Source organism: Camellia sinensis, chromosome 4, assembly GCF_055761805.1.
Source record: "Camellia sinensis isolate YWXY chromosome 4, ASM5576180v1, whole genome shotgun sequence".
Classification (NCBI taxonomy): Eukaryota; Viridiplantae; Streptophyta; class Magnoliopsida; order Ericales; family Theaceae; genus Camellia; species Camellia sinensis.
This window is the reverse complement of record NC_138964.1, coordinates 22478359-22502299: the sequence shown is the minus strand read 5'-3', so window position 1 is coordinate 22502299 and position 23941 is coordinate 22478359. Positions and strand designations below refer to the sequence as shown.

Below are 23941 nucleotides of genomic sequence, written 5' to 3'. Positions count from 1 at the left end.
ACGATATATATATTTGTTAATCCCACATTCTAATTAAATTGGGAATATATATATATATTTTTAATTGATAATATTCCCATAATCTTATTCTGAAGAAACAGAAGCATCCTTATTTTGAAGAAACCGATCGACTCTCTCTCTCTCAACCCTAATCGCTCTCAACCGATCGAATCAACAATGATTCATCTCAGTGATTTCGATTCATCTCAGAGAGGGAGTGAGAGGTTCATCTTAGAGCAATTTCGACTTTGATTTCAAAGTTCTCTCTCTCGATTTCGAAGCTCCACCGCCACCACCATCGTCTGCACCGGCGAGAGCGAGCATCATCGTCTACTAAGGTGAGCACCACTGTCTACAATCGCAGTTTTGTATTCTCTTCCTTCCCGTCGATTCTTCTCCTAGGGTTTACAATCTTGAATCTTCTCCTAGGGTTTTCAATCAGCCATCTCTAATAATCTGCTCAACATAGGTACAATGTTGATTTGGTTATAAGGATCGAAGATTGGGTATAAAGTTTTAGGGTGTATGTTCTCAACACAGTTTATTTGTTATTGTTTTGTGAATTGATGTGGTTTGTTTGTTGTAATTCATTGTTTGGATTTGATGGTCAATAAATAGATTTGATTTATTTAAGCATTATTTTCATATGTTTTACTGATGTCCTGTCTAATTGAATATGCCAAAGAAATGTTTCTATATGTTGAAAAGAGGTATGCACATATAAATTTCACTTGCAATTTTCAAAGCTATAACCATTATTTCTTCTTTCTTGTAACAATCAAATAGATTGGAACAAACTGGGATGGCTTTTGGAGCTGATATGACGATTGTTGTTGTGCATTTTGAATATTTTTAGTTTTCACTTTTTGATTCATTGTGCATGAGTGCATGTAAAAGTTTAGTTGTCCAGCTGCTGTTTTTGAATTGACATTTTCTGCATTTAGTTTTTTTGCTGAATCTAAGCACTGTTAGAAAATTGAATTGTAATATATGTCTTGACTTAATTCTTCACAGTATATTTAATAAAATGGCTTATTTTACAGTTCACTGAGTAATATCAGGTACTTCATGTTAATGCCATCTACCCTCTGCTTCCTGGGGAAGAACAGATCATTATTAGTAGTTTTAGTTGTTGTTGTTCTTATTTTATTTATTTATTTATTTATTTATATCATTAGTGCTGTTATTTTGTTGTTAAACCGATTCTACGTTTATCTGCAGGAGTTTGGTCATCATGTTAGGTTGGCAACTCATGTTAACTTCTCTACTTTTGTAAAGTCAGCTGGTATAGACTTCTACCCTTTCGGCGGTGATCCTCGGGTTTTGGCAGGATGTAAGATGTCCTTGACTTGATACTTTCCCCCCCCCCCCCCATCTCTATTTAAAAACGGAATTGATTTTCTTCATGTGTTAGTTTTCTGAGAAATCACTTTCTAAGCCTCTCCTTTTGTTTTGCTTGGATCAATTATTATTTCTTTTCTGTTTGTTTGTCCTGTCATATATTTATCATATTGTTGATAGTTTCATAACTGGTGTTAAAATTGGGATAGCATGTGCAATCCCAAGATCTTTCTTTTGGACGTACTAAGTTGTGCTTTTTTAATTATTTTATTTTTTCCTTTTCTAGTTCTCCCCTGCGATGATAGATATGGCCAGGAACAAAGGTTTAATTCCATCTGCGCCAGGAGAAATATCTATACAGAGAAAGCAACTAAAGGCCATTATCGAATCTCTTTTACCGGCATGCACTGAACCAGATGTAGATACGGGTGAGCCTTTTAGAGCTCAGGCAATTATTGCAATTCCTCCCGCTTATGGTGAGTACCCGACAAATTGAATATGTATTGCTCTTTTATTTTGCATATGTTGTGCAACCTTTGACGGGTTGCACACCCAAACAGCTCCCTTACCTTAAATACTATTCTCATATCAATTTTACATCTCACAATGTTAAATGGAACGATCCAATCATCTACAGCCAACCCAATTTCCAAATTTTGTCGGATTGACACTTCGTAGGAACTTGAAGGTAAAATTCCAAATATCTATATTCTGAAATTGTAAAATTGGTGAGATTTTGTTTTTCCCCCTAAATTTTCTACATTTTAATAAATTAATACAAATGAACTAGAATAGTGATATATTTCTTGTCAATATTAGTATGAGTACTTAACTTGGGAAATTCCGCACCCCATCTTCAAAGAATTGTTATTTCTTTTCTGACTCCATGACGACTTCCCTATTACCAAAGACAGGTGCTGATTTGTTTTCTTTTCTTATCAAAAATTTTTTTTTTTGAAAGGGGTGGTTGGGGGACTACATCCGACACAAATCTATGATTAAAGTCAACATTACTCCTTCAATTGTATTCAATTTTATTTTTCTTCTTTACCTTAGTTCATATACTCATGGCTTCAATTTTTGTCCATTTTTGTGTGTGCATGCGTGTGTATATTAAAGTTCACTGTCTTCTCAATAGAAGAAAAAAAATGTAGCTATCTAATTGTTGATAAAAAATTAGAAGAAAAAAAAAAAAGAAACAGAAAAAGAAAAATTAAGCTTTGGTTTATATACTTCTTGTTCAAAAAGATTGAAGCAAAAATATGGTTCCAAAATACAACAAATACAAGCAAAGAAATAAAGTGGCACACCCGTCAGTGCCCTGCTTTCAATTAAAAGAGAGCGAATACTAGCAAACAAATAAATTGACACACCTGCCAGTGCCCTGCCATCAATTAAAAGAAAGCAAATAAATAAATTGGCACACTAGCAAGTGCCCTACTATCAATTAAAAGAAAGCAAATAAATAAATTGGTACATCTGCCAGTGCCCTGCTATAAATTAAAAGAAAGCAAAGAAATAAAGTGGCACACTCACCAGTGCTCTGATATCAATTAAAGGAAATAAAATACAAGCAAATAAATAAATTGGCACAGCTGCCAGTGCCTTGATATGAATTACAAAGAAAACGAACGCACATAAATAAGCACACTCGTCAGTGCTACTGCTAGGAGGGAGGGAGGTATACCTTTATTTCTATTTAAAGATGGTGAAATTGAGGACCTGTGACAAAAGAAAATAGAACATGAAAATGAGTTAGAAAATAAGACAATGCTTAAGGAAATTTAAGATTATGGGGAGAGAGGGTATAATATATTATGAATGTCATTTTGCACATATCCTTTCACATTAACAAACCATCTACACAAACACACAAATATAGTCATTTAGCTCTTGAAGTAATACATTTACTTTCATCATATATTGTGAAACTGCATATAAATCCAATCCAAGATTACTTTGAGCAATAAATTTTCTATAGATTGAATATAAACAGATAATTTATTATTTTTAAAATATATATTCCACAATCATTGCCACTGGATCCGCAATTACATTAAAGTCCCCATGTTTTGAAAAATATGTTTTGAGTTTTAACTAGGGCTAAAAAGATAGACCATAACCTCTTCCAATTCCTAGAATAGAAAGTAGATTTTCTGTTGGGGAATGACCATAGTCTTTGTATTTTTGCGTCATTTTTGGTTTTAGACCATGAAATAAAACAAAACACTATCAGCACTACGAATTGCGGAGCTCTTTTCGTTGATAAGGTTTTCAAAAGGGCACTGTTGGAAAATAAAACGAGTAATGCCATGTAAATATAAAATTCATTCATAAAATTTATTCTAAATTATATGATTGCTCAAGCATGTTGTTTTCATATTGTTTTTGTGACAAATTCTGTATAACAATTATGTGTGCATTTGATAATTGAAAATGGAAGATCCTAAGTCTCCCCCATGTAAAATTGCACCTGTAAACCCAGCATAACCCAGATTGTAGCAAATATTATTGCACCTCTGAAGTCTTTGAACAAACTAAACTAAAAGAATTTCCCACTTATGCCTGATTTCATGAAATGAACAAAGTGTGCATGTTTTGTTAGGGTTGTATGCCTAATGGGTGATCATAGTTTGTGTCACCAGGTAAGTGTTGTTAACCAAGGGAAAAAAACACTCAATATGGGTGTGTGCCTAATGAGTATGTAATTATGCACAAAAGAACACGCAACACAAAGCACTCACTACTCACAAAAATATATTCAACACAACAATGTTTATAGTAAACTCATAAAATTCAAGCAGATCAAATAATCCAAATCCTTCACAATGAAATTATTGAACAAGTACCTCAAGTAATACCATTTTCAGATTTTTTTTTTCAACGAAAATAATTTAAAACCATTACAGTTAAAAAGAAAACTCAAAAGGAACCTAATCCGTGCATGCATTATTTGCGTATAATCCAATGATTGGTTAAAAAAGAAGAATGAAAAAGATTTTAAAGTTATTACATCTCACATAAACATTGATCTGTAGAAATGAATGCTACTAATAAAAAATTAATGTGAAGCACAATGCTTTCCCCCACCAATGTGCTAGGTTTTGAATGAGCCAAAATTCAAAAAAATTCTGTTAAGATATATTTGATCATTGGATATCCAAGATATATTTGATATATTTCAGTGAGCTAGATTTTAACCATTTTTGGTACCCAAAATCATTTGAAAGATCTCATACTTAACACTAGATTTACCAAAAAAATTTACTTATCTTCTTTCTAGTAAGTAAACAGATCAGCACATTCAAATTCCTCTCTAAATGCTTTTCACTAAAGTTTATTTTTGTTGATAACACCCCCCCCCCCCCCCCCCCCCAAAAAAAAAAAAAAAAAAAAAAAAAAACTAATGCATTTTTATGAACATCTTAAATGCAATCAAATTTCAAAGAACAATTTGAAAAAGACCATTTAAAATCCAATTTGGAATAGTTTCGAAAAGTCTCTCATTCTTCGGATTATCTTAACTATGATCAAAAAATCGTTTAGAACAGTTTGGAACAGCTTAAATCCAATCAAATTCAAATATCTTAAAAACTAGAGGGAAAAATAGTTTAAAATCGTTACCAAGTTTGGAAAAAACCCTTAGGCCCCGTTTGTTTTCAGAGATAGAATGGAGTGGATGATAGTGAGGGGATTAATAGTGAGGGGATTGATAGTGAGGAATTGTTAAATTATTTTTATATAAAATAATAAAAGAAATAAAAAAAATTTAAAAATTAAACATTAATATTTAAAAAAAAAATTCCCAATATATAAAAAATAAAAGAAATAAAAAAATTTCTAATCCCCTCACTATTTTTCTAATACCATCTCTACCTCCTCACTATGAATCCTCCTTCCAAGGCCTTTACTAATACCAAGGCATTAGTAGTCCCCTCCCCATCTCTCAAAACAAACACCCCATATAGTAGTCCCACCTCACTATCAATCCCAATCTACTTCCTATAACCCCAAACAAACGAGGCCTTAAGTTGTAGTTTCACTAGCCCAATGTTCAAAATTCTAAAATAATATGAAGAATGAGAGACAAAATTGGATAAAAATCAAAGTGAATAGAGTTTTCCAAACAGAAGAAAAATGAAGGGATAGTAAAAGATATAATAAATAGGTCATATGGGTTTCACCCCACAAACAATGAACTTAAAAGAAGTTAAAAATCAACAAGCAAAGAAGAGTTCACAGAATGTACCATAACACAATGAGAGAGAGAGAGAGAGAGAGAGAGGATATATCAGCAAAAGAACACAAGAAGATGCACAGTCTTCAATTGCGTCTTATATTAGCACATAATTGGAATAAGGCTCACAAAATGGACCAACGTATATATTAGATTAAGTTGCAGAAAATGGAGATGGAAGAGTTTCGACTTTGCAGGAAGGTCTTTTGAGTAGCGTCGTAGGAGGGAGAGAAAATTGTCTGAGTCGCATTGGGAGAAAAACGTTAGGGCTTTCTTAGAGAGGAGAGAGAGAGAGAGAGCTTTTCAGTCAGGACAACTAGTAGTTAAGAAGGTTTCAAGTTTTTTCCATTAAATTATTCAATGGCTTAGATTAGTTTGTGAAGATTCAATGGTTAAGATATAAGGTGCACATGGTAACAAGACTGGAAATCAAAAGTGACAAAATAGTGAAAAAAAAATTCTTTATTTTTTGCAAGAAACATTTATGTATATTTTGCAAGAAATTGAAAAGCAACTCACCATGTTGCTATGGGTTGTACACTAAATTTAACAATCTTACATTTTCCAACACTGTCATTTATCATGCTAAACAAAGCAGGGGGGAAAAAAAAATCAAAAATTTCCCTTTCTCCCACTTTCCACTACTTCAATCCTAAAGTTTCACAATAATCTTTCATGGTGGCTAGGAAAGCATCCACGCTTAGAGGAAAGACAGTAATTCATGGATTATCTTAGCATCATTACACTTTGAAAAAAGTATGCGGAGCAAATTCATTTTATTAAACATAAGCTTCATGTCGATTGCTTTTTAGATAAAATTAAAATCATATACTTCAATTCTTTTTAGCTTTTCACACTTTTTTATTGGTTGGAGTCTCTTCCCTGTTATCTTGTCAACTGCTCATGCTTAAACAACGATACAAGTGAAGTTAAAGCACTATTCGATTAGCATTTTTGGAAGTATTTTTATTGTATGTGAACTAATTTTGCTTATATATATATATATTTAAAAACCAATCAAACAAATGATTTACTTGAGATGGCTATTTAATTCAACTAGAACAAGAAGTACCAAACATTATCAAAAACACTTGGAATAACTATTTGCCCTAACTTACAAACTGGGAGGTCCCACCGTAAGTTATAGTTGCTTCATGTGAATATCACTAAATATAAATTGGAATAGTCTATTACAAGTTTTCAACATCTAAATGCAATGAAAATATAGTTCCAAAATACATTTGTTTAAATTGCTAACAAACTAAGCATTTTTACAAACATCTTAAATGCAATCAAAATTCAAATAACATAATTAGTCCTATAATTTTAATGCCAAAATTTCTCATAAAATATTTTGCAACAACTCACGAACAAGTCATGGAAGCAACAATATGGTTACAAAATACTATATTAATAAATGTAAAAATGGATTATTTCATTAAGAATGTCAACCGAGATATATAAATAGCAAAATAGAACAAAATCGTTACCAAGCCTTGCTTCAGTACAAATTTTGAATTAGTGTGAGCCAAGAGACACTGGAATAGAAATCCAGATAAAACACTAGAGACAACAAATAGGGTAAAAATCAGAGAGTATAGTTTTAGAAGAGGGATGATTTCAGAAATATCCAAAGAGTAAAAAATAGGGAAGACGAGAGTTTTAGAAGAGGGTTTAGGGTTTCAGAATAATCAGAGGGAGGCATACATTGTTGATTGCTCTTCAAAAAAAAAACTTTGGTTTTATCAGAAACCAAACGGAGGCTCACTAGGTTAGTTTAGGGTTTTAAACCGAACAACCACTTAGAACCCACAGTCAATCGAGCCAGACGAAGAGAGACGAATGAGCGTAGTAGAGAGAGAAAAGAGCGAGAGGAGCAAGGGAAGAGATCACTCAAAGGAGGGAGTAGCAGGGGGAGAGGGAGCGGGAGAGACGAAAGAGTGAAACTAGAGAGAGAGAGAGAGAGAGAGAGAGAATACGTTAATATTGGATTGGAGATGGTCAACCGGTTGTTCCGGTGTCCAATTTTTCAAAATTAAAGAATTCAATGGTCAGGATGTATTTGTGTAATCCAATGGCCAATAATTGTCACTGTCTTTGTGTGTGTGTCTCTTTATTGAAATTGTGTGAGTGTAACTCTTACTTGGCAACAGTTTCGTATTTTGATACAAGGTATATTGAATGTATATCATGTTTTTTGTTGTGGATGTTAATTTTTTTTTTTGTAAACATATACTTTTTCTCATGTTGATGTCTTCATGCTTTATCCCCTTAAAAAAAAGTTGTTTCTTAGTCACATTTTTGGTTTTTTCTTTTTCTTTTTTTTTTCTCACCATATCTGCATTTGTTTATAAACTAGTAATCCAAGTTTTTTGCAGGTGGGAAGAGGGGGAGTAGTAGGTGTTGCAAGTGGTTTTTAGGTTGTCCCCTTAACCAAGTTTTTGGTTGTTTTATTAAACATAATTTACTCATATCCCGTCTTTACCTTAGAAGTGCTTATTAGTTGGGTTTTGGTTCACAAATTTTTCTTAAAGGTGGCAATTAGTTGGGTTTACAAATCAAGTTGTGAATTGGCTGATTCATTATTGAGCCATAAATTTGTTAAAAATATTTCATTGGTTTGGTTGTTTTGCTTGATTATCGAAATACATTGCTTTTTAATCAATATATAGATTTTCTAATTTATTTTACTTTTTTTAATTTTTGTTGCATTTTTTTCATTCTCAAAAGTGGCGGAGAGAAGAAGTAACCCAATATCTAGCTTTGTATTGCACTGTAAAGGTACGTTAGTTGTTTTGCTTATATTTTAGAACAATATCTTTTTTAACTGTTTTTAAGCTCTGAAATTGCTCTTATGTTTTTTTCATTAGATTGGTTCAATTGCATTGATCAATTGGATGTTGGATAATGCGAAAGACCACAAAATTTGGCAACTATGGGATGTAATCTTCTAGGGATGTACAAAAATTGGTAGCTTACCTTTTTTTGCTCTAAATAGTTTGAATGCTCGCAATTGAATCTTATTAGATGTGAAGTTACAAAATATTTTGGATTGATTATGAAAAAATGTTGTGTTGATGTCCATTTTAAGTTTTATGTTTTTGTTATTTGAGCGCACCTTTGAATAATATATATATATTTTTTTTGAAGGGGTACAGTAAATGATCATCTCTAAACAAATTGTCTTCATTGTTCAAAGTACTCTATAGAGGACTTCTTTGGTACCCAAAAGCATTATTGAAGTGGACTTCTTTGGTATTTTGTACAAGATTTTGCTTAGGATGGTAAAACTTTGATGCGAAAGTTCTGGTCATAAATCAGGCAGAGATCCTCTCCATTTCATTGTTATAATGGAAGATCTCCATTATATCGTCTAAGAATTGTAAAATAATAATGAGAATTTATCAATATTTTAAATTTATAAAAAATTATTACAAATTCTTCAATAATGTAATGGAGATCTTTCATTATAATTTTGAAAAAGAGTGTCACAATTCTCAAGAATCAACCTCTACCCAAAAACAGGTAAATGGATAGTACTCTTGGAGGGAAGGGAGAAAAGGGGACTTCTTCATATGCTCAAATGCTACTACTTATGGAACTTAATTTATATATTTGTAGAATATTACTTTGCAATTAGTATTATCAGTTCTTTTTGGTGGGAGTGCCTTCAAACATGGGTCACTCACTAGTATTCTTACAAACTATAATAATATTTGATTTTAGCAATCACCTCCTTAAAAAAAATTAGTAAAAAAAAAAAAAAAAAACACTACTATTTTCATAGATGTTCGAAAGGGCTTACCTAGGGACAAGAGGATGGAACAACTGAAATAAAGGATAACACAAAAATGTGCAATTTTATTAAAAGAAATAATAACATTAATTATAAAATATGTAATCTTGTTACAAAATGTCTAAAATTTTGTGATTGATGTTGCAAAAGTTAGTGGTTTGGTTACGAAATTTTTTGTTACTCCAATTTGTGATGATATTATATATTTTGTAGTTAATATTACGAAATTTTGTAATAGAATACATACACATATAATATTGCTAGTGTATGTGTGTGTATGTACATGTGCACGTGCATGTATGCAAGGTAGAATAATGAGATGAAACTCAAATACAAAGATTAACTACAAATTTCATAAACGATATACTCTCTCTTGAACATATTATTTCTCTTAAAATAAGATGCTCGCTTTAAAACTCACTACCATTATTTATAGAGAGAACATGCCCCAATACAATAGGAGATAAGCTAAGGTAATACTCATTAATCAAGCTTAAATCAAAGATAATATGAAAATTACCAAAAATAGAAAGATTAGAGTTAATCTCAAATCTAGAAACTAGAATAAAAATTACATATTTTGGAACAAATCTAATCTCAAACGGATTCGTCTACACCAAGTAATTAACGAATCAATTATTTTTAAAAATAGCGAAGATGCGAAATTGGAGGCCTAAATATTAGAATTTGACCGAAATTCATTGTATGCCATGACAAATAGATGGATATTGATCGTGACGTTATTTTCAGTGTTTCGACTGAATTTTACGTCATTCTGAGCACAAACTAACTCACGTCTCTGGTACCTTCTGCCTTTGCTATGTTTGTCCATGAGTTTTAGAAAACTCTATGACCAAACACTCTGCATCAGCATGTCAAATACTTTGGATGTGACGGAGTTGCTTTCTGATCTTGTTTAGCTTGACAAGAACCTTTTTAATGTCACTTCTCTCCGCAGGTATATCATTGGTGCACTCTAAACCCAACTCTAAAAGAGCAAGAAGAATGCTTTGTGAGGCAACCATGTCACTGCCATTTTGCATCCTCAATAAACCACCATCCACTATTTCCATAATTTTGTTGGGAAGTGATGCACTCACCCATTGCCTTAAATTGATCTCTGCAGAGAACATTTCATCTGTGGGTTTCTTTCTTGTGAATGTTTCCAAAAGCATCATACCATAGCTATATATATCACCATTTGTTGAGACTCGTCCTTCGGAGCCATACTCTGTATAAAATATGAAAATTGTTATATATCATTGATCTTTATTACCATTTTATATTGCCATCTATATGGATACTTATAATTTTTTTGAGAACGAAAACAGCATAGATATTTCATTAAGTTTCAAAAGAGAGTCTTACAGAATGTGCAAGAAAGTGAGCAGGTTGGATACTTATAATTGACTTCCTTGTTTGAAGATGATTATGACAAAAAATTAATGAAAACAATTAACATCTTGCCAAGTATCCTGGTCATATAAAACGGCGAAAAAAATAGATGATATATAGTATTTTAAGGAGGTAGCTCAATATAGTATTTTAAGGAGGTAGCTCAATTAGGGAAAATATTTTATTTCAAAATTGGTTAAGATGATGGATAACATAAACACCTATGATCCATAAAATATGCATTTTGTGTCACTTTAATATACCAAATTTGAATTTTTGTCAATAAAGTTATTTAAATTTGAGTCAAACTTCTCCAATTTCACCCAACGGTCTAAACATTAACAAAATAATAATATAAATTCATCTATGGTACCAATAGTATGCGTGTCATAGCACTTGAATCTCTAAAGTTTTAAATTTATCAATTTTTTCCAATAGCATTGTAAGGCTATGCTTTGTCTTCTTAATTGGTGTTTAGTGACCAAATCAACAAAATTGAAGACTTTTGGAAAATAAGTGACATGAAACACACTTCGAGGATTATAATTGTAGTTATTACTAGTTTAATGATTTAAACAAACCCTTTGAAATTAAACCAATTTGTTTCAAATTGAAAACTTTAGGAATAAAATTGACAAAATTAAAATTTGAATGACAAAAATAACATCACACAACGTATATTTTAGGAACCTAGTGTATTTTATTCTAAAATGATCCATTGCCTCATATTTTCTGCTTTTTTTTCTTTTTGGGTAGATAATCCTTTAACCTAGTAATCTAATTAATCTAGTAAATAGTGTCAATAGTAGGCATGTGGTTCAACATTAAAGTTGCATTGAAAAGCCTGTACCTATCTCAACTTGACATTATGTTCTTGATGAAAGCAATATATTGACATTTAACAAAAGCCATCTAGGTATTTCTTCGACGAATTTAAAAACATAAAATTCACATTCAAGACACGCATGCCAAACAAACTAATAAGAAATGCATAGAAAATTGAATTTTAACAAGTCTGTCAAATGAGAAATATAAAGTACATAAAGGTAATTAAAACATTTACCTGGAGCGATATAGCCGATGGTACCTAAAGTCCTAGTTTGTATTGCAGTCTTGTTTTCAGCTAAAATTTTTGAAAATCACAATGAACCACAGGCTCTAATTGACCATGATGGAGATATTCCAGAGCTAATGCTACATCAATCATGATGCCAATCCTTTGAAGGAGATTAAGGCAAGAGTTATGAGAATATACCCACATTTCAAGGCTTCCATTAGACATATATTGCAAAACCAATGCTCTGAACTCAGGATTAGAGCATGCCGTTATAACTCCAACGAGATTTCTATGTCGAGTTGTTCGCAACACTTCACATTCTATATCAAAACTTTTGAAAGCTCCTTCAAGTTGCAAATTTAAAACCTTAACGGCAACAATTGTCCCATCTAAAAGTACACCTTTGTATACCGAACCATAGCTTCCTACTCCAAGCAAGTTGGCTTCGCAGAAGTCATCTGTGGCTCGTAGAAGCTCTAGATATGAAATCATTCTATGCTCCGTTGTTGCATATAAATCTATCAGATTTTGACTTTGGACATTGTTTCCATGATTTCTTTTCACAACATACACACCAATAGAAAAGATTAGCATCAATGTAATGACAGGAAGAATATATCGAAGATCAATTTTAATCATCGACTTCTTGGAACTATTGCTTGCACATGGTGGCACTTTCAAAATAGGATTCCCACAGAGCGCTTCATTCTCAATGAAAGACCGTGATGTGAGGTTCATGAACGGCCCTTCATTTGGAATCTCCCCAGCCAACTTATTGCAAGAGAAATTCATGTATTGGATATGTGAAAGTGCTTCAAGAGACTTAGGTATTTGTCCAGATAGATTATTGTATGAAAGATCCAAGTAATCCAATGTTATCAAATTGCCCATTGTGTTGGGAATGGGTCCTGAGAATGAATTCCTAGACAGGTTCAAAGAAGTTAGGCTTTGAAATGACCCAATAACTTTCGGAATGCTTCCTGAGATTTGATTCCAAGATAAATCCAAGATTTCCAACACTTTCGATGGTCTTATGTTTGGATCTAGGCTTCCACCTAATGAATTGAACGAAAGATTCAAGTCCCTTAAAGTTTCAAGGTTCCATAAACTCGACGGTATGAAGGTCAATTTATTACCAGGGAGATATATCACCTGCAAACCTCTAAGATTTTCAATGCAACTTGGGATCGATCCAGATAACTCATTTTTCTCTGCATAAAGTTCCCCTAAGTTGCGCAAAAGGCAAATCTCATTTGGAATTGATCCATGAAAGTTGTTATAGCCAAGATACAAGCTTTGCAAGCTTTTAACTTCTCCAAGAGTGGAGGGGATGTTTCCATTCAGATTATTGACAGCCAATGAAAGTAGAGTCAAATTCCTCAAAGAACCAATCTCTTTAGGAATTGTACCAACTAGTTGGTTTTCAGATACATCAAGGTGTTGCAAAGAGTTTGAAAGATTTCCAATAGAATTGGGTAGGGTGCCACTCAATTTATTTTGTTGCACCTCCAACCCCACCAAGGAAGTACAATTTGTCAAATCTGTGAGGAAACTAAGTTCAATACTTCCTGGTTCGTTTGTCAGTTGATTTTGAAATAAATTCAAATCTTTTAGGTGTTTTAGAATGCCTAAATGTTTTGGTACTGGTCCAGTAAGCAAGTTGGTAGATAGCGTTAGCATAGTGAGCTTAGAAGAATTGGAGAGAGATGAAGGGATGTTTCCAGTTAGTTGATTGTCATCCAAAAGGAGCAATTCAAGATTAGGAAGGAAAATGCCATTATTTGTTGGAAGGTTTCCAAAGAAGGCATTAAAATTCAAGACAATTTGAGCCATTGAAGACTTGTTAAAAATTGCAGGAGGTATTGGACCTGTGAGATAATTGAATGCAAGGTACATTAACTTCAAATTTGGAAGTTGTGCCAATTCAGTTGGAATGTTTCCATAAATGTGGTTATTTTCTAGCCCAAACCCTTCTAAGATTGAAATGTTGCCAAAGGAAGGTGGAATAGTACCTAAAAGTTCATTCTCTCCGAGAACAAGGACACTTAGAGAGGGTAAGGTGCTCAACTCTTTCGGAATTCTACCACTAAATTTATTACCCGCGAGATATATCCCTTCAAGCCTTTGACAGTGGTGTAAACCCAATGGGATGTTTCCTTCTAACATATTATGAGATAAATAAAGGGTTTTTAGGCGACGCAAATGGCCTATTTCATCTGTCAGATGACCATAGAAGCTATTGTTCCCAAGATTGAGTAGTTGAAGGAAAGAAAGATTACCAACATGAGGAGATATGGTGCCTTCGAGACCCATGTTGCGAAGGTGCAAGCTTGTGACTCTTTGCCTGCGTCGGCTGCATAAGACCCCCCCCCCAGCCACAAAAATTGGATTCTTTCGTCCAGTTACTCAACACATTGTTGGGATCATTTTTGATGGATGATTTGAAGCTGAGGAGAGCTAATTGATCTGTGAAGTTCGAGGAACAAATGGCCAAATCAACCATGCATAAGTGCACTAACCGTGCCAGAGCTCCCATAAGAGAAGCATTGTACAGCCTCCTCACGGACATGATAGAGAGAGAGAGAGAGAGAGAGAGAGAGAATGCTTAAGCTTAAGCTTGTGAAAATGTGCACTCATAGTCATATCCATACATTATATATAGAGTTTTCCATGTAAGCTATTCTTCAATAACTAACTATAGTTAGATTTTGAATTAGTTAGAACTAGAGTCAGGTTAGATGGTTATGGTAGTGTATATATCTGAGGGATGTATCGTTGTAAAGACTTGAAGAATTCTTTTATTGAAATTCATCAAAAACTATCGCTCTCTTCTATGCTTTTAGTTAACTTCTCATAAATTAACATCTCAATTTGAGAAAGCGTTTTGGTTAGATAAGCCTATTTTATATCGATTTCAGTGATGTGAACCGTTCACTTTTTAGGACTCGTTAAATAAAATTTTCATACAAAAAATCAAAAGGATTAGACACCGGTACAGATATATTTGAATCTTATTTATTTTACAAAAATAAATTACAAATATAATTTTAAGAATGGTCATTTTGATTCATACATATAATTACCAATTTCCGTTCATTTTGATTTTTTACATAAATATTTTACTCAACGAGTCCTAAAATATAAACGACTTAATCACCAAAATAGGACCTAAAATAGACCTACCAAACCCAACCGTTTTTTCAAGTTGAGATGATCAATTTGAGAGAAGCCAAACCCAAAAATGATATATATATATATATATATATATATCAAGGAGTATGCCTTCTAGTCCAAAATTTGGATTGACGGGCGCTATTTGGGTCCGTGATTCCCATTATGGGTCCCATTTTGATAATCCAAACTATTCATTTTGTCGGGCATTTTATGTATTTCATTCGTAAAAAAAAATAAAAATTAGGTCGATCTATTAATTGTAACATATTTAATTTATCATATTTGTCACAAAAAAATAGACAACAATTGTATTTTTAAAAATAAATCATCAATTTTTATAGTGACAAACGCAATAAATTAAATAAATTACAATTATCGAATTAATCTAATTTTTTGTATGGATGAAATATACAAAGTGTTTGACAAAATAAACAACTCAGACCATCAAAACGGGACCCATACTGGGATCCACTGGCCCAAATAGGGCCCTCCAGGCTATTCCTCCTTTGTCACACACACACACACACACATATATATATATGTAAAGGGGTCATGCTATTATACATATATATATCTTTTTCGGGATCTATATCATCTACAAGTTATGACATTTGTGATGATGTTGATTATCACAAATATCATAACTAAATCTTTTTTAGTGATAACTAAAAAAATAATGAGTCATAACCAATAACCAAAGACGTTTCGATCATAACTAAATAATAATCACAATATATCATAACCAACATCACAATGAGTCATAATTAATATCGCAATGAGTCATAGTCAAATTATAACTAATAACAAAATAAGTCATAACTAAAAATCTCAAATATCATAATTAGAACATATAATACAAATCACATTTGTATTATAGAGTTTCTCTCTTTCTAATAATTTAAACTTTTAGATGTATTAGTAATTAATAATTCAATATCGTATATTAGTATGAGAACTTTTAAATGTGTTGATAGATAATTCAATATATTGTGTTTCATCATCACTGTTTAATTGATGATCACATCGTGCAATGAGCAAAGTTCGACCTCTTAATAAATAGGGTCCAATTGTAAGTCGAATTAATGTCAACAATAAATAAAACTATAAAAATGATTTAATTTTTTGATAAAATTATTTCATTTTTTATATCCAATTTTATTCTTTACTATTCAAGTTGCATTTTTTTCCTAAATGTTATTTTTTCCCCATGTCTAGATCTAACGGTTGGGAATAATTTTTGAATATGATACTAAAAAATTACCTTTTTATCATTAAAATAATAATGTTACAATAACCAAATTAATAGCACTTGATCCAAATCCTATATTATTGTACTGAATAATATTATATGTACTAATTAGTGTACTAAATAGTATATCAATTGATGATATAATATAATTTAAGACGTTTTTGGTATTTATAATAACACGATATTGTATTCGACCACAAGCAAAGTGGGATTGTAAGTTTGAGAAAATAAAGGCTAGGAAAATTATGAGGAAAGGTCACCACCAAACCAGCTTTTTCAATCAAAAGTTCAATGACAACAGCTAGCACAATAAAGTTGTGTGCAGAAACTTGGAAGGAGGGCCATGGCTTGTAATTCATTTTAATGACTTCATAAATATGCGAAATGGGGTCAAGGGAGGGGTGCTTGACTCCATATCCAGTCTATGGGTTCATTAAATGGTCTGCCAACAAAAAAATTCAATTGTTTAATTCGTCCAAATCATTTTATGACTCGTTCCAACTTAGAGAAAATTAATTAGGGTTTTAGATAGAAGTTTAAAACTCGAGTCTTCCCCCTGAACTTAGCCCACCCAAAGCCTGTATGAGTAAATCTAATTTTATCATTTCATTAACTCGTCTCAAATTATTTGGTCCAAAAAAAGTTTTTGATTTTAATTTTTAAATTCAATTTTTTTTAAATTAAAATTTTTATTTTGTGTTTTTTTTTATTATTTTTAGTAAATATTTTTAATATTTTAAGTATTTTTTTTTTTTTACTTTTTTAGATACACCTTACTTAGATGTATCTACAAAAGCAAAATATTTGTGAAAAAATATTTAAAAAAATTATTAAATATACAAAAATATGAAAAATATACTAAATTTTTATATATATATTTTTTGTATTTGTGGTATTTAGTGAATTGTTTTTAAAAAAATTCACAAAAATTATGCTTTTTAAGTGTATTTATATTAGGTGGGTCTAAAAAATTTTAAAAAAAATTACTTAAAATATTAAAAAAAATTCAGTAAAAACAAAAAAATACGAAAAACAAGAAAATTGATTTTTTTGAAATTCTTTTTCAAAAAATTGGAAACAAACCATTTTAACAAAAAATTAACATTTGATTGACGATATTATCCTTGTAAATTGTAATTCAAAAAAAAAAAAAAATACACAAATTACAATTTGTTAAAATTGAATTTAACAGTGACCGGTGATATCTTTCTAACTCTTAACTTTTTACATATAACATTGTCATAACGTGTTAATTTGGTTAATTTATACTTTAATTTGATTTTTTAATGGTATTAATTAATTTGATAAGATGAATTATTTAAAAATAAAATAAAAATGTGTATAACTTAATAATATAAGTCTAATAAAAAATGTGTGACCCGATTCTGTTTAATTTTAGCCCCTAAGATTTGGACTAAAGGGTAGGATATGATTTTAATTTTTTTTAAATAAACCCGGGCCGTACTAACTCATTGACTGATTAAAATTCGAAAAACTCATTAATATATGAAACGTGAACATAATAGTTACGGGCCGAGTAAGCCCGGCCCATTCCATCGATGACCCAATAAAAATGCCAAATGGGTTCAAACTTTCAACTAACACCTTATTTATCAATAGACTATTTTAATTAAAAAGTTAAAAAGTCAGTACAAATTATTACATCATTTAATTTATTTTTTAAAATACTTTTTTAGTAAAAAATTTAAAAATTATTAAAATAATTAATTTTCAAACAAGGTCTAATTATTAAGGATATAAGAGCATCCCTAACAGTCTCCCTAAACCCACTCCATACATATTTTAAGGGATTGAAATCCCAAAATACACCTCCATCAGTTCCCCTAAACAACCTCCCAAATAAGTGTTGCTACAGTGACTCCCTATTTGTGGGGAGTCATTGTAACTCCCTTATATCTGATAAAAGACGTGAAGGGATGTCTTTCCAGATGTCATCCCAGACGTCCCCTGGACGTCCCCCCCGATGTCCTGTGATTGCCTTGTAGCTGAAGAAAAAGAAGCACAAAATTGGCTTAACCGGTCGGTCGCCCGATCGTCTGGCCGGTCGACCGTTCTGCTTTGCTACTGCTTTCCATGTGCTCCTGCTTTGCTTTGCCTTCATAATAATTAAACATATTATTTTAATAAAAATAGAGAAAGTGCTGCTGCTTTGCTTTCATAATAATTAAAAATATTATTTTAATAAAATAGAGAAAGAATATAGAGTTTGTTGGGGGAGGTAAATAAAATAGAGAAAGAATATAGAGTTTGTTGGGGGAGGTAAATAAAAAAGTAATTCCTAAAATAAGGAATGGATTTTTTAATGATATTTTAAGATAAAATATAAGTAGACGGATAGAGATGCTCTAAAACAGTGATGCTTAAAAAAAAATTATAAATAAAGTCACTTCACAAATTTATAAGAAAAATAATTTTTTTTGCACTAAACAACCTTCGGTGTGTATGATTTTAAATTTTCAAAAATAGTTTCAACTTTTATTTTTCGTACTTTGTTGTCTTTCATGAATTTTTTTCATAATTTAGTCATTTTTTTTTAAATACACCTAAACAGTAAATTTTTAAAAAAAATTCAACAAATAAAAGAAATTTAAAAAATAAAAATGTATTCAATATATATATATATATTTGTGTTTAGCGAATTTTTTGAAAAAAATTAAAAATTATTTTATTTTTAAATTATATCTAGAGTAAGTGAATTTAAAAGTAAAAGGAATTTGCTCAAAAAAATTCAAAAAATGTTTTTAAAAATTATTACCTAATAAAATGATTTAAACTTCTCAAAGCAATGAATTTTTAACAGGTGTAGATTCTTATTTGGTGATGTCCACTAATTTTTTAATAGGATCAAATTATATAAAATAAAATATTAACAATGTAAACAGGAGCCGTTAATGGCACGACAGAAAATTATAGCTTTATTTGGTTTAAGTTTTCAGTTTTAATTTGATTTTATTGAAATTTTTTTCTTCATATTTTGATTATTTTTTTTTAATTTTTAAATGTATCAAGATTAGATACATCTAAAAAGTAAAACAATTTAACTGAAATAAGAAAAGAATCCACTATAAATAAATAAAAGTTCATACAAATTGATTAAAATATTTTTAAAAAATCACTAAAAATAAACAATAACTCATCTAAAGTAGTTTTTGAAAAATCAAACCATACAAACACTATTATTTCAAGCATGTGTTACTTAGAAGAACACTTGTACCCTGACTCTTCAGTCCCGTTAATTGATACAATTTTCTCCATATTTATAAAAATTATTTATTGATTTTGGACAAATCTATGTGACGTCTTAACTTGATATTTTATTGATTTTAAAATTCTCTGAACTGTGAAAAAGTGTTCTAAATTTAGGAGGTAGATTCCTTTCAGTCCAAGAGGGTGTTGTTTTGGTCAGTGGAGTCTGTTTTAATAATTCAAACCATTTATTCTGTCAAACACTTTGTGTATATTATCCACATAAAAAATTAGATTTGATTTGATAATCATAACCTATTTAATTTATCATTTTGTCAAAAAAAAATGATTTTTTTAAAAAATACAATTGTAATTTTTTTTATTAAATAAACTAATATGTTCTTTGGCAATACCAGTCTGTTGCATTACAATTTACAACCCATTCGAGTTTGTTCCGCGTTGCATTCCAAACTCATTCTTCAATTCGAGCTTGATTAATAAAAGTGTTTGACTCGAGATTTGATTGATTTAAAATTATAAAAAAAAATAAAAAATTGATTAATTTAAAATTATAAATTATAAAACAAAATACAAATCAACGTAAAAAATCAAAAATCATTATAACTACATGGAGTTGTATTTTTCTATGCAACATTTTAATAAATAATTTTTTGACTTCCCATTGTGTTGTAATTTCAATTTTATATTGTTCTCACTTAAAATTATAAATACTTTTATTTCAAACCAATCAAAACTTATTAAATGTTCAGGCTTTTGTAATATTCGGGCAATCTATTTTTGGCACTCCCCACCACCTTTTGAGATGAGGGTTATAGCGCCCCAAAAATTTCGGCAGGGTAAATCTATTTATACTACAAAATCAACTTGATAGACAAACACATATGTATAACTAACTATTTCATAAATGCCAAATACATGCTATTCACATCTCAATGCCCCAGTTCCAATCCCAAGCATATATTTTACAACAAGTATGAAGTGGAAGCCAACTACATAATAAGTGCCCTACAGGCTTACAAATTTATCTAAGAACATTCTTGGTTACACAAAATGGAGTTTCAATTCAACGCAAATACAACCCTGAGCTTACATTCAACAAATAACAATAAAACAAAAATGAAGCCTCAGCTCCAAGTCCTCCCAAGTCAATGCCTTAGCGGAGGCATAACACCTGTACCTGAAATAGTTTTCCTTATAAGGTGAGCCACAACCCAGTAGAGATATACTACGCAACATATGAACCATGACAAGATTAAAGAGGAGTATGCTCATGCCATGCTCATGATAAAACAATTTATCTCTCTTTTTATAAAACATGCAATGCTGAGATGTAACAACAGATATAAAACCATTTCCATTTTAAACCATATCTGTTACATGAATACAGGCTCTGTGAATCTCTAGGTGAGTGTCTGCAAGTAGGCCCTAATGTACTATCACTGTCATTTTTACCAGTAAATTAGAAGGCTCGACACCTAACCGCGCGGTTCCACACCCCCTACCCAGATTCACCAAGTATTCATCTTTTCGCAAATAGATACATTTCCAAACATTTCTCAAAAATAGATACATTTCCAATGAAATGAATGTAATGCAATGTCCAATGCAACAAATAAGGAATGTGGTTCAATTTACCTAAGTCTCATGCATTCCTACAGCAATCGTGACTATCCTCCACCGATAGCCCAAAACAGATATTTCTAAACAGATATTTAAACAATTAAATTCCAAAAATTCTGATAAATACAATCTATTCCACATTTCATCAAATATAAACAACTACACTAGTTTTCATATCACAATCACGTCCGGTAACCTCTCAAGGTCCATTTCTAACTGTGTCGGTTTCATTCCAATAGATACATTAAGCAAAATAATACCGTTAATGCCTAAGAAAATATCATTTTCTTTCCAAACTCATTCTCCAAGCATTATTCAACTATGACATCCTATTTTGATCAAAAGCTCCAAAAGTTAAACGTAATTCCTTTGTTTTCTTTAAAAATGTTCTTTTGGTCACAAAACGGTAAAAATTTCAAAACCGATCGAATCGAAGTCCGTTTTTGTTCAAATTTAAAACATAGCTCTTTCATAACCTTACAAACATATTCCAAGTTTACACTTTCATAATTTGGGCATCAACTTTTATTTTTCTCAAAATTTCTCCTTTAAGCAAATAAATCACAAATTTTTCAAAAATTCTAATTAAATTATATACAACTCTAAACTCCATATAATCAAATAAAAGTACATAAAGAAGTGTAGAAAAAATCCCTACCTCAAGTATGAAGAAAAGCTAATCCAAATTTTCGATTTTGTCAGATTTTGATCTCCACCGATCAAAATGTTGCTCTCACCAAACTCTTCACCTTGGCCTCAAGAACTCACCCATCAGATAACCAACGAAAGAAAGGAGAATTGATGCTAGAATTCCAGCAACGGTTCCCTCAACACTAACAGCTCCTTCGGTTCCCCTTGGAACTATCTTAAATGTCGTGACTCGTGACTAGATATGTTGTTTTTCCATATGCTTTTTTTTTTTTTTTTTTTTTCTATTTCACTTGAGACAGTATCACTCAATTTAGTACAAAAACTGCGGATAGCTTGTGATTTAATTCCATTTAACCTAATTAACACAAGCTTGTTAGAAACTACATAGTCACGTCATCCCATTCAAACCACCAGTAGAGAGGCTGTTTGTCTTTGAGCAACAGCTTCTTCATCATCATAGGCACCAAGATAGACTGCATCATTTCATTAGGATTCCACAAAACCAGCACCACTTGTCTTCCTTTCTTGTTTTGTGATTCATTCCAGCAATTCTTGTCCTACAAATGAGCTTCATACATTCCTGTCCACGATGCCAAAATAACCAGGGGGAAAGAAGCTGGTTATCCTTGAAGGAAGACACATGCATAAATTTGCTCAATCTTAGAATAAATTTCGTAATCATCCATCTGGAAAAATGGTTTTTCCTGCAGGAATGCCACATCGCCATTTGGTGCAGTCAACAGATGATGATCTAGTTCCTCCTCTTCACTCTCTGCTGTTACAGATGACACACCGGAATCTGGTAGCAGAAGCACGGAGGTGAAGACGATTCAGATGGCTCACTGGTGGTCACGGTGGCGCAATGGCAACAGTGAAAAATGGATGGTTTATTTGAGATAAATGTTCCTTTAGAGCCCAGAGGAAGGGAAGAGTTTTTTTTTAAGATCGTGATCAACTGTGCTTCCACAAACCAGCTGAGAGGAAGGCCAGAGAGAGAGTAAAAAAAAAGATGCTGTGTTTTTTTTTTTCCTTCTACCATTAATATTCTTTACACCTTTTGAACCCCACTCCAGCACCTCCTCTTTTTTTTTTTTTTTTATCACCTGTGTGTCTCCCTTTCATGATAAAACATCCACCCCCTCCTTTTTATATTCCTTTACAAGAGAGAGAGAGAGAGTGGTTTGGTCCCTTTTTAGCCATCTCCCCCATATTCTCTTTTATTAGTGTGATGATTTTTTTTTGTCTTTTTTTTACTATTTTCTATTTTCTCAAATCATGGTCCTGTGACAACCCTCCCCTCTGATTAGTGTTAATTTGTGTTTAAGAATGATAAGTAATTGATTAAGATGAAATCCTAAATTGATTACATGAGTGTGTTGTTTTAATTGTATTTCTATCTGTTTGTTACAGAACGATCTGCTCATGTTTTGATTTCAAATTGTGAATTGAAAGCCTTATCGGCGACCGATTCAAAAATTGATTTGTGTTATATGCTAATTAGGATTTATATGATTTTATAGTAGGTTTAATTAAAATTCGATTTGGAATGATTACATTAGAATAAATAATGTTAAATTACTTTAGCTTGAGTTTATTACATATTTGCCATTGAATGGGCCACATTCAAAACCATTGTTTTGGTCTTAATTCACATATGTTTGACACATCATTCTTCATCCACCTCCTTGCCCAAAACGTGAGAGAGAGGGAGAATAGGGGAAAATTTAATTCAACAAGTGTATTGCTTGAATTTGAGAGGAAATTGAAGAAGTTCTGGGGATTAGTTCATCTAGCTCAAGATTGTAGTGTCCTAAGCCCAATTGAACATCTAAGGTAAGGAAACCAAGTCCCTAGTCTTGAATTTAAGTTGAATCACCTATGATTTCAAGTGAATTGAATTATGAGTTATGAGATTTAAGCTTAAGAAACATTAATTCATGCATGCATGTCTATATCATGGAGTTTGAAGTTATTTTGCATGAAGTTCTTCCATGCATGTTCATATTATAGTTGTAATCTAAGAACTCATCATGTCTTAGAAGCTATGAATTCAAGTAAACACATGCATGGCATAATTACATCATGTTCTTTTATTTGAAGTTGATTTGGGTTCAATTGTCATACTTTTGAGCTTTGATTTTATGAAATAGTCTTTAAATCATGAGGTATTATGAGTTTCTTAGTATTTTTCAG

The 23941-nt window shown here is 31.6% G+C and overlaps 2 protein-coding genes and 1 long non-coding RNA gene across 3 annotated transcripts; 1 reads left to right on the top strand and 2 right to left on the bottom strand.

The window, feature by feature from the left end:
- The first annotated feature begins 222 nt into the window (after positions 1-222).
- LOC114273975 (uncharacterized) lies at positions 223-10652 on the top strand. The gene is made up of 6 exons (XM_082924443.1): positions 223-338; positions 1222-1333; positions 1647-1817; positions 7957-7998; positions 8309-8359; positions 10333-10652. The coding sequence occupies exons 3-6, from the start codon at positions 1649-1651 to the stop codon at positions 10557-10559; spliced, it is 489 nt and encodes a 162-aa protein (XP_082780569.1). The 5' UTR covers positions 223-338; positions 1222-1333; positions 1647-1648; the 3' UTR covers positions 10560-10652.
- Positions 10468-14291, bottom strand: LOC114273974 (uncharacterized). Its single transcript, XM_082924442.1, has 2 exons — positions 11833-14291; positions 10468-10605 (listed from the first exon to the last, which is right to left on the bottom strand). Exon 1 carries the CDS (start codon positions 14137-14139, stop codon positions 11893-11895), a length of 2247 nt encoding a protein of 748 aa, XP_082780568.1. The 5' UTR covers positions 14140-14291; the 3' UTR covers positions 10468-10605; positions 11833-11892.
- A 6066-nt stretch (positions 14292-20357) lies between these two features.
- Positions 20358-22701, bottom strand: LOC145824521 (uncharacterized). The gene is made up of 2 exons (XR_014366106.1): positions 21756-22701; positions 20358-20654 (listed from the first exon to the last, which is right to left on the bottom strand). It is a non-coding gene; the product is annotated as an uncharacterized LOC145824521 (long non-coding RNA).
- Positions 22702-23941: the final 1240 nt, after the last annotated feature.

Excerpts from the sequence above, each read along its gene's own strand:
- LOC114273975 (XM_082924443.1), top strand. The coding sequence starts at position 1,649 with ATGGCCAGGAACAAAGGTTTAATTCCATCTGCGCCAGGAGAAATATCT. Across the intron at positions 7,999-8,308 it reads GTGTTGCAAGTGGTTTTTAG|TGGCGGAGAGAAGAAGTAAC; the intron begins GTTGTCCCCTTA and ends CATTCTCAAAAG. Across the intron at positions 8,360-10,332 it reads CTTTGTATTGCACTGTAAAG|GTATATCATTGGTGCACTCT; the intron begins GTACGTTAGTTG and ends TTCTCTCCGCAG.
- LOC114273974 (XM_082924442.1), bottom strand. The coding sequence starts at position 14,139 with ATGGGTCTCGAAGGCACCATATCTCCTCATGTTGGTAATCTTTCTTTC.